General features: G+C 39.1%; 1 protein-coding gene across 1 annotated transcript in view; it reads right to left on the reverse strand.

The window, feature by feature from the left end:
* LOC128702607 (uncharacterized) overlaps positions 1-9,777 on the reverse strand; it is a 29,040-nt gene extending 19,263 nt beyond the window's left edge. The window contains exons 1-3 of the mRNA XM_070081105.1: positions 9,475-9,777; positions 5,909-6,384; positions 5,538-5,595 (exon numbers count right to left, since the gene is read on the reverse strand). Of these exons, the coding sequence (XP_069937206.1) occupies positions 5,538-5,595; positions 5,909-6,384; positions 9,475-9,777 (837 nt within the window). The remainder of the gene's footprint in view (positions 1-5,537; positions 5,596-5,908; positions 6,385-9,474) is intronic.
* Positions 9,778-10,620: the final 843 nt, after the last annotated feature.

The raw sequence follows: 10,620 nt of genomic DNA on the forward strand, positions 1-10,620 counted from the left end.
GTGCACCACATAAAAAAAATCCTGCAGCACACATTGCGTAATGAGAAAAAAAAAACTGATCGTTTTTTTGGAATAAAACGCCGACTTTGAGGTGTATTTTCGTATAGTATTTATCGTTGTATTCGCGTTTTCATGGTCTTAGGTGATAAAATGGAAAACATATTACAGAAATAGAGATGATTTTCATTACTTTTACGATGAAAACGACTTTGAAACTGAGCTCAAAGTAGCGGAAATGTTCGATTTTTACCTATGTTCAAGAGTAAATAAATCACACCACACGTCCAATACACGTCAACTGGGGAGTCTAATATTCTTTCACTAGTGCACTGATATTATTTATACCATTTTTACAATAATGCAGTCGTCTGCATAACAGTAAATTTTGTATTTTTTTGTATGAATAAAAAATCAAAATAGAAAGCAATAATAATATAAGAGGGGCCTAGAGATGTGACTAATGAACAGAGCATATGTTATTTTAGTGCCACGAATGTCTACCTTGTTTATTCTGGACCCTATTTTGAAATTGGCATCTTTTTTATTTTGCGTGAAATTGGCCAAATTGCCAATTTCTGACCACCATATTGGGTAGTCCAAATTAGTAAATGGGAGGTTTCTTGTACTCAGCTGATAGATAAAATAGAGTTCTAAAGAAATAGCTATGAGTTTGGTCAACTGGAACAATGGAATTGGCTGAAAATTGGGCTCAAAGTCGGCGAAATCGCCGATACGCATATGTCGCCGAGACCGCTAACTTCGCGGGAGCATAATTCCACGAGTTTTTGACCAAATTTCGAACTTTTGGTGTCATTACCATCGGGAAAAGATTCTCTATCATTTCATAAGAAAAAATAATTTTTTTTCAAAAATTGAGCGACATAGAATGACAGTTTCAGAGAGGGGCCTGAAACATTCAAATGGTTAATAAACGAAAAACAAAATTTTCTCTTTTTAACTTTAGTAATGTATACAGGATAAGGGGTTACTAACCCCTTGCTCCCGGCATGTTAGTCACCCCGTACGACATGTATAGCTTACGGAAGAAGAATTCTGTTCCACTTCCCCATGGAGATAAGAGGAAATAAACAAGAACAAGAACTACAGTGGGCTCCCGGTTTATGATCAGCTCCCAATGCGACCAATTATGTAAGTGTATTTATGTAAGTGCGTTTGTATTTGTATGTTTGGGGGTCTGAAATGGACTAATCTAATTCACAATATTCCTTATGGGAACAAATTCGGTCAGTACTGGCACCTGAACATACTTCTGGAATGAAATAATATCGTAAACCGGGGGTCCACTTTAGTAAGAAAATAGAAGAAAAACCCAGAGGAGTGTGTATATATATGCTTGTAAATGCATGTGTAATGTGACCTAAGTGTAAATAGAAGTAGCAAGACATACCTAAAATCTTGCATGGTTATGCGCCGTAAAGTGGAACACCCTTTTTTTCCACTTATAAATGCATACAAACACTAGATAACAAGTTTACACTAACATATATTAAGTTAGCAATAGAACCAGGCATCAAAAAACAATAAAAAAGTACAATACACACATAGTGCACTCATTACTTACCTTAAAATATTTATAGTCTTAATCTAGGGTGAGACAAGTAGTATTTATTGTAAGAAATCAAGTGTGGTATGTATGGTAATAGCCAGGCTACCTTACCAGGCCACCCCACCCACACATACTATTCTATGATATTTAAGCATCCCAGAGCGATAAAATGTATATACAGTTCACTCATTACTTACCTTAAAATATTTGTAGTCTTAATGTAGGGTCAGGAGTAAGTAAATGAGATAAAACGAATAAATGAGAGAGAGAAAGAATGAGTACATGAGAGGGGACAGGCGCAGAGTTATGTAAACAAACCAGGCGAAGGTAAGTTTTGTAAACAAACGAAGTGTACACGTCTGGTTTGTGTACAAGTTACATTGTGTACAGGTTGTCTCTACATTGATACGGTAGAATTAATAAAGAAGAACACTCCCATTCTCATGTAACATCATTTTGAGAAGAAATGAAGCTCTGAGTGAAGGCAATGGAAATAAGTCACACTGACTTTTTTGGGTTATCCTAGGTTCTCTACACGTATGTTGTTATGTATGATAATCTATGTAACTGTATTTGTGTATACCTGAATAAACTTACTTACATACATACGAAAGGAATAATTTTCTACAGTTACCCCCAGTAACACATTTTCTCTTATGTTAGATTAGAGAAAATGTTATTCTTGCCGTCACTTGTACAAGTTATGTGGCTCCCACATCTTATATTTATGTTTATTTATTCTATTGTGGGGTGTATTTATCATCTTTTTATGTTATGTATCGTGTTTATTATATAATTTTGAAAAAAATATCATGGATGGATTAATGAAAATGTGTATATTAACGTAATATACGACATTTAATGAGACTCGTATTGTTATATCATTTCTAATATGGCGTCACTTGTGCAAGTCGTCTGCTACCACATCTCACATTTATGTTTATTTATTCTACTGTGGGGTGTATTTATCTTATTTATATGTTATGCATCGTGTTTATTATATAATTTTGAAAAAAATATCATGGATGGATTAATGAAAATGTGTATATTACCGTAATATACGACATTTAATGAGACTCGGTGAGTATTATTATTATTATCATTTCTAATATGGCGTCACTTGTGCAAGTCGTCTGCTACCACATCTCACATTTATGTTTATTTATTCTACTGTGGGGTGTATTTATCTTATTTATATGTTATGCATCGTGTTTATTATATAATTTTGAATTACTGAGCTCATGGAGAATGTAAACAAACAGGGTGGGGCACGGTGACCGTATTAGAAAGTCAGGTGGGGGGAGCCGTATAGCGAGTTTTGGTCATAATTTGAAATGTCCGTATTAGCGGAATAAAGTGAAATAAATATATATATATATATATACAGTGGACCCCCGCATAGCGAACTTAATCCGTGCAAGAGGGCTGGTCGTTATGCGAAATGTTCGCTATGCGAATTAATTTTCCCCATAAGAAATAATGGAAATAAAATTAATCCGTGCAAGACACCCAAAAGTATGAAAAAAAATTTTTTTTACCACAAAAAAATGTTAATTTTAGTACACACAAACTGAAAAAGGCATGCACAATTACATGACACTTACTTTTATTGAAGATCTGGTGATGATTGATGGGATGGGAGGAGGGGAGAGAGAGTGTTAGTGTTTAGAAGGGGAATCCCCTTCCATTAGGACTTGAGGTAGCAAGTCCTTTTCTGGGGTTACTTCCCTTCTTCTTTTAATGCCACTAGGACCAGCTTCAGAGTCACTGGACTTCTTTCGCACAACATATCTGTCCATAGTGGCCTGTACCTCTCGTTCCTTTATGATTTGTCTAAAGTGGTTCACAACAGTGTCATTGTAACAGTCACCAGCACGGCTTGCAATAGCTGTGTGAGGGTGATTTTCATCAAAAAAGGTTTGCACTTCAAGCCATTTTGCACACATTTCCTTAATCTTTGAAGTAGGCAATTCCTTCAATTTCTCTCTCCCCTCCTTTGAACCAGTTTCCCCAGGTCTGGCCTCTTGCTCTTGAAGTTGATCTATCAGCTCATCAGTGGTTAGTTCTTCATTGTCCTCCTCCACCAACTCTTCCACATCCTCCCCACTAACCTCCAACCCCAAGGACTTCCCCAATTCCACAATTGATTCCTCAACTGGTATACTACTCCTCTCAGGGTTAGCCTCAAACCCTTCAAAATCCCTTTTGTCTACACATTCTGGCCACAGTTTCTTCCAAGCAGAGTTCAAGGTTCTCTTAGTCACTCCCTCCCAAGCCTTACCTATAAGGTTTACACAATTGAGGATATTAAAGTGATCCTTCCAAAACTCTTTTAGAGTCAATCGAGTGTCTGTGGTCACTTCAAAGCACTTTTGAAACAGAGCTTTTGTGTACAGTTTCTTGAAGTTGGAAATGACCTGCTGGTCCATGGGCTGCAGGAGAGGAGTGGTATTAGGAGGCAAAAACTTCACCTTAATGAAGCTCATGTCCCCATAAAGTCGCTCTGCCACGTCTGTAGGATGACCAGGGGCATTGTCTAACACCAGGAGGCACTTAAGGTCTAATTTCTTTTCAGTTAGGTAATCTTTCACATTGGGGGCAAATGCATGGTGTAACCAGTTATAGAAAAATTCCCTAGTGACCCATGCCTTACTGTTTGCCCTCCACAGCACACACAAATTATCCTTGAGGACATTCTTTTGCCTGAACGCTCTGGGAGTTTCAGAGTGATACACTAATAAAGGCTTAACTTTGCAATCACCACTAGCATTGGCACACATCAACAAAGTAAGCCTGTCTTTCATAGGCTTATGTCCTGGGAGTGCCTTTTCCTCCTGAGTAATGTAGGTCCTGCTTGGCATTTTCTTCCAGAACAGGCCTGTTTCATCACAATTAAACACTTGTTCAGGTTCCAGTCCTTCAGTTTCTATGTACTCCTTGAATTCATGCACATATTTTTCAGCCGCTTTGTGGTCCGAACTGGCAGCCTCACCATGCCGTATCACACTATGGATGCCACTACGCTTCTTAAATCTCTCAAACCAACCTTTGCTGGCCTTAAATTCACTCACATCATCACTAGTTGCAGGCATTTTTTTAATTAAATCGTCATGCAACTTCCTAGCCTTTTCACATATGATCGCTTGAGAGACGCTATCTCCTGCTAGCTGTTTTTCATTTATCCACACCAATAAGAGTCTCTCAACATCTTCCATCACTTGCGATCTTTGTTTCGAAAACACAGTTAAACCTTTGGCAACAACAGCTTCCTTGATTGCCGTTTTCTTGCCCACAATAGAAGCGATGGTTGATTTTGGTTTCTTGTACAACCTGACCAGGTCGGTGATACGTACTCCACTTTCATACTTATCAATGATCTCTTTCTTCATTTCAATGGGTATTCTTACCCTTTGAGGTGTAGGGTTGGCACTAGAAGCTTTCTTGGGGCCCATGGTCACTTATTTTCCAGAAACAGCACCGAAAACACTGTAATAATACGAAATATTCCGAGTGTATGCTTGAATGTTACCGCGGAGGCTGGCTGGTAAACAATGGGACGGGCGGCACATGTGAGGCTGGCTGAGGGCGCACATTGGACGCGTCTCGGACGAAGGTCGCTGAGCGGGTTTTTGTCCACTATGCGGGGCAAAATTTTAGCGAACAAAGCGTTCGCTATGCGGATTGTTCGCTATGCAAGGCGTTCGCTATGCGGGGGTCCACTGTATATCTCTGTTTATTAGTCACGTCTCCAGGCCCCTCTTATATTACTCTTGCTTTCTATTTTGAATTTTTATTCACACAAAAAAATAAAGATTTACTGGTATACAGACTACTGCATTATTGTAAAAATGGTATAAATAATATCAGTGCATTAGTGACTGCATATTAGAATGGCTAGTTGACGTGTATTGGACGTGTGGTGTGATTTGTTTACTCATGAACATCGGCAAAAATCAAACATTTCCACTACTTTGAGCTCAATTTCAAGGTCCTTTTCATCGTAAAACCAATTGAAATCATCTTTATTTCTGTAATATGTCTTCCATTCTATCAAATGAGGCCAAGAAAACTAGAATACAACCACAAGGTGTATGAAAATACACCTTAAAGTTGGCTTTTTAATCCAAAAACACAGTCGGAGTTTTTTTTTCTCATTATGCACTGTGTGCTGCAGGAATTTTTTTATACTGTGCACACTGACCACACAGACGCATTCTCTCACATGTGGGCATACTAGCTTTCTCCCACTTGATTTGAAGCCGCTAGAATTTTGGTATTAATACGTCAAAAACACTGGCTCATAAGACGTATATATATGACACCAACAGTCAAAGGGTTAACAGGGACGAATGTGGTGAAGGTGGTGGTGGTGGGCTCTGTTTTTGTATCTTACTGTTGGGTACTGAATTCTCTTCTGGGAGAAAGGGAGTTTGATGTGGCATGGATGTAAACTGCATGTTTCTCTTAGACTTCTCGTGTTCTTTGCCATTGAGGTGAGCTTCAAGAGGAGCCACCCCATTGAAAGGCTTCTTCACAACACAAATTTGACATCTATATGAAAAATGGTTCTTGTCCACAGCCCCCACCTCGTTTCTAAGCTTGGCATTACGAACTACCTCTGGCACTAGCTGTAGGACAGCGGGCGATGGTGGGGACTGTCTGACGGCTTCCCAGATTAGGCTGTTTCTGTGTTCCTTGCTGAGGAAGTGAGGAAGGATGTCGCCGCAGCCATTCCGGGGACACACCGCACAGTGGTACTGCAAGGTGTTCGGGTCAAAGTTCTTGATCACACCAGCTGCCACAGCTGCGTCTATCTCCTGCATCACAAAAAGGAGAAAATGTGAACACCGAATTTTTTAGAGATGTAACCAGTACACGCACACACACACACACACACACACACACACACACACACACACACACACACACACACACACACACACACACACACACACACACCCAATGACAAGCAACTACCACACACATACACTGATATTATTTTTTTTATTTTTTATTATCACACTGGCCGATTCCCACCAAGGCAGGGTGGCCCGAAAAAGAAAAACTTTCACCATCATTCACTCCATCACTGTCTTGCCAGAAGGGTGCTTTACACTACAGTTTTTAAACTGCAACATTAACACCCCTCCTTCAGAGTGCAGGCACTGTACTTCCCATCTCCAGGACTCAAGTCCGGCCTGCCGGTTTCCCTGAATCCCTTCATAAATGTTACTTTGCTCACACTCCAACAGCACGTCAAGTATTAAAAACCATTTGTCTCCATTCACTCCTATCAAACACGCTCACGCATGCCTGCTGGAAGTCCAAGCCCCTCGCACACAAAACCTCCTTTACCCCCTCCCTCCAACCCTTCCTAGGCCGACCCCTACCCCGCCTTCCTTCCACTACAGACTGATACACTCTTGAAGTCATTCTGTTTCACTCCATTCTCTCTACATGTCCGAACCACCTCAACAACCCTTCCTCAGCCCTCTGGACAACAGTTTTGGTAATCCCGCACCTCCTCCTAACTTCCAAACTACGAATTCTCTGCATTATATTCACACCACACATTGCCCTCAGACATGACATCTCCACTGCCTCCAGCCTTCTCCTCGCTGCAACAGTCATCACCCACGCTTCACACCCATATAAGAGCGTTGGTAAAACTATACTCTCATACATTCCCCTCTTTGCCTCCAAGGACAAAGTTCTTTGTCTCCACAGACTCCTAAGTGCACCACTCACTCTTTTTCCCTCATCAATTCTATGATTCACCTCATCTTTCATAGACCCATCCGCTGACACGTCCACTCCCAAATATCTGAATACGTTCACCTCCTCCATACTCTCTCCCTCCAATCTGATATTCAATCTTTCATCACCTAATCTTTTTGTTATCCTCATAACCTTACTCTTTCCTGTATTCACCTTTAATTTTCTTCTTTTGCACACCCTACCAAATTCATCCACCAATCTCTGCAACTTCTCTTCAGAATCTCCCAAGAGCACAGTGTCATCAGCAAAGAGCAGCTGTGACAACTCCCACTTTGTGTGTGATTCTTTATCTTTTAACTCCACGCCTCTTGCCAAGACCCTCGCATTTACTTCTCTTACAACCCCATCTATAAATATATTAAACAACCACGGTGACATCACACATCCTTGTCTAAGGCCTACTTTTACTGGGAAAAAATTTCCCTCTTTCCTACATACTCTAACTTGAGCCTCACTATCCTCGTAAAAACTCTTCACTGCTTTCAGTAACCTACCTCCTACACCATACACTTGCAACATCTGCCACATTGCCCCCCTATCCACCCTGTCATACGCCTTTTCCAAATCCATAAATGCCACAAAGACCTCTTTAGCCTTATCTAAATACTGTTCACTTATATGTTTCACTGTAAACACCTGGTCCACACACCCCCTACCTTTCCTAAAGCCTCCTTGTTCATCTGCTATCCTATTCTTCGTCTTACTCTTAATTCTTTCAATTATAACTCTACCATACACTTTACCAGGTACACTCAACAGACTTATCCCCCTATAATTTTTGCACTCTCTTTTATCCCCTTTGCCTTTATACAAAGGAACTATGCATGCTCTCTGCCAATCCCTAGGTACCTTACCCTCTTCCATACATTTATTAAATAATTGCACCAACCACTCCAAAACTATATCCCCACCTGCTTTTAACATTTCTATCTTTATCCCATCAATCCCGGCTGCCTTACCCCCTTTCATTTTACCTACTGCCTCACGAACTTCCCCCACACTCACAACTGGCTCTTCCTCACTCCTACAAGATGTTATTCCTCCTTGCCCTATACACGAAATCACACTGATATACAAGTATCATATGTACACACTGACAGATGCCAAATAAACACTCACATGAAAGTATCCCCTTCCACATTCCTCGGCACACACAGTAGAACACTGCAGTAGGCCTACTGGCCAATGATAGGTTGATCCTACTTGCATCCACTAATCAAGCTCTGCTGGAACCTACACAGCTCAAAGCAACACATACCAATTCAACCAACAGATTCACTCCAAGGCACACACAGACATTAGAAATTATGAAACCATCGCTTTCTTCATCAAACAAATACCTCTCCTACTTGTTTTTCCCTCTCCCTTTCCCCACACAGGTTTACCTCAAAGCAAACTAGATGTATATCAGTCACCATTCAATCTTGGAAAGGCATCCCTACACTGCACAACTCTAGCCCCCTGTACATCAATGCATGCAAAAGGAATAGTACAGTTCGGATTAAGTTTCTAATGCAGTTAGATATTAGTGTTTAAGATTTGAAACAAATCTGGAGAGAAATATACAGTGGAACCTTGACTTACGAGTTTAATCCATTCCAGGAGCTAGCTCGTAACTCAATTTACTCGTATATCAAATTAATTTTCCTCATTTAAATTAATTGAAAAGCCATTAATTCGTTCCTGCACTCTGGAGAGATGAGAAAAAATACTTGAATATGGCCCTATTATCAACTATACGGCTTATTTGTCTATCACAATTCATCTAATATGACATAATAAACAATATAATTAACACAGAAACATGATATATACTCTAGAATTAATAAAATAGGCCATAATATGGTGGCAGAGGCAGCGGCGGAAGTGTCTGCCATTTCCTGTGTGTATATACTTAGAGTATCTTCCCATGCTCTTATTGTAAGAGAAAATGGAGTATTTTTGAGGCTAACTGCAGTAGATCACTGTTTTTCTAAGGAAAACACTGAAAATATCATATATAAAAACATAATGTATCATAATACACTACAGAATGTAAAGAAATAATAAAATGTTTATGTAAAGTGTATATGTACTTACACACTGAATATAACTGATATAATTTGTTTTGTTTAATCACTGAACATAACTGATATGGTATCTCCTGCGAGCTGCTTCTCTCTCAACCACGTCAGCAGCAGCTTCTCCATCTTTTTATGGACAGAGATCCGCAGCTTAGATATAGTGCCCTTGGCTGGCACTATAGCCTTTATCGACTCCTGTTGCTTTAGTATCATACATATAGTAAATATACTGCACTGGTATTGTCTGGCTAAATCCACAACTCGTGCACCTTGCTTACATTCATCTATGATTTCATGCATTAATTCCATGGAAATCATTGTCTTTATCTTCTCATCACTGTCCTTTGCACTTATTTTCTTAGGACCCATGGTTAGAAAAGTGAAATTTGACCAAATGACTATCAAAATTGTTAGCAAAGCAGGAGAGAACTGCTTCGACGGTGATTTAAACATGTGTACTGTCAACTAGCGGCAGCATCATGAATTATTATTACCTACGTATTATGTACATTATTATTATTATTATTAATTTAGTGAACTGAAGCTCTTATCGTTATTGTAATAATAATTATTGTTATTATTGATAATTTAGGGAACTGAAGCTCTATCTTTTTAATAATAATAATAATAATAATAATTTATTATTATTATTATTATTATTATTAATTTAGGGAACTAGAGCACATATCCAATTCCCTAGATCAAGAGACCCTCACCAGAGTCAAGGAACCTTGACACTGGTGAGGGGATCTTGATCTAGGGACTTGGATTATGTGCTCAAGTTCTCTAAATTATTATTATTAATAATTAATAATAATAATAATAATAATAATAATAATAATAAAATAATAATAATAAAAATAATTATAACGATAGAGCTTCAGTTCCCTAAATTATCAATAATAATAATTATTACAATAACAACAGAGTTTCAGTTCCCTAAATTAATAATAATACATTATAATAACAAGAGATTCAGAACAAAGCCAACTCAGTGCACTGTTTGCCTAGTTGTGGGAGCAGTTCTCTCCTGCTTTGCTTACATTTTTGAGTCACCTGGCCAAATTTCACTTTTCTAACCATGGGTCCTAAAAAATTAAGTGTAAAGGACAGTGCTGAGAGATCATAGATAAACAAGAGAGGTGTCCAGGTTTTGGGTTGAGGGGGAAGTAGGGGGGAGCTGACTCGTAACTCAAATGTTGGCTCGTAACT

This window comes from Cherax quadricarinatus, unplaced genomic scaffold (genome assembly GCF_038502225.1).
Source record: "Cherax quadricarinatus isolate ZL_2023a unplaced genomic scaffold, ASM3850222v1 Contig1698, whole genome shotgun sequence".
Classification (NCBI taxonomy): domain Eukaryota; kingdom Metazoa; phylum Arthropoda; class Malacostraca; order Decapoda; family Parastacidae; genus Cherax; species Cherax quadricarinatus.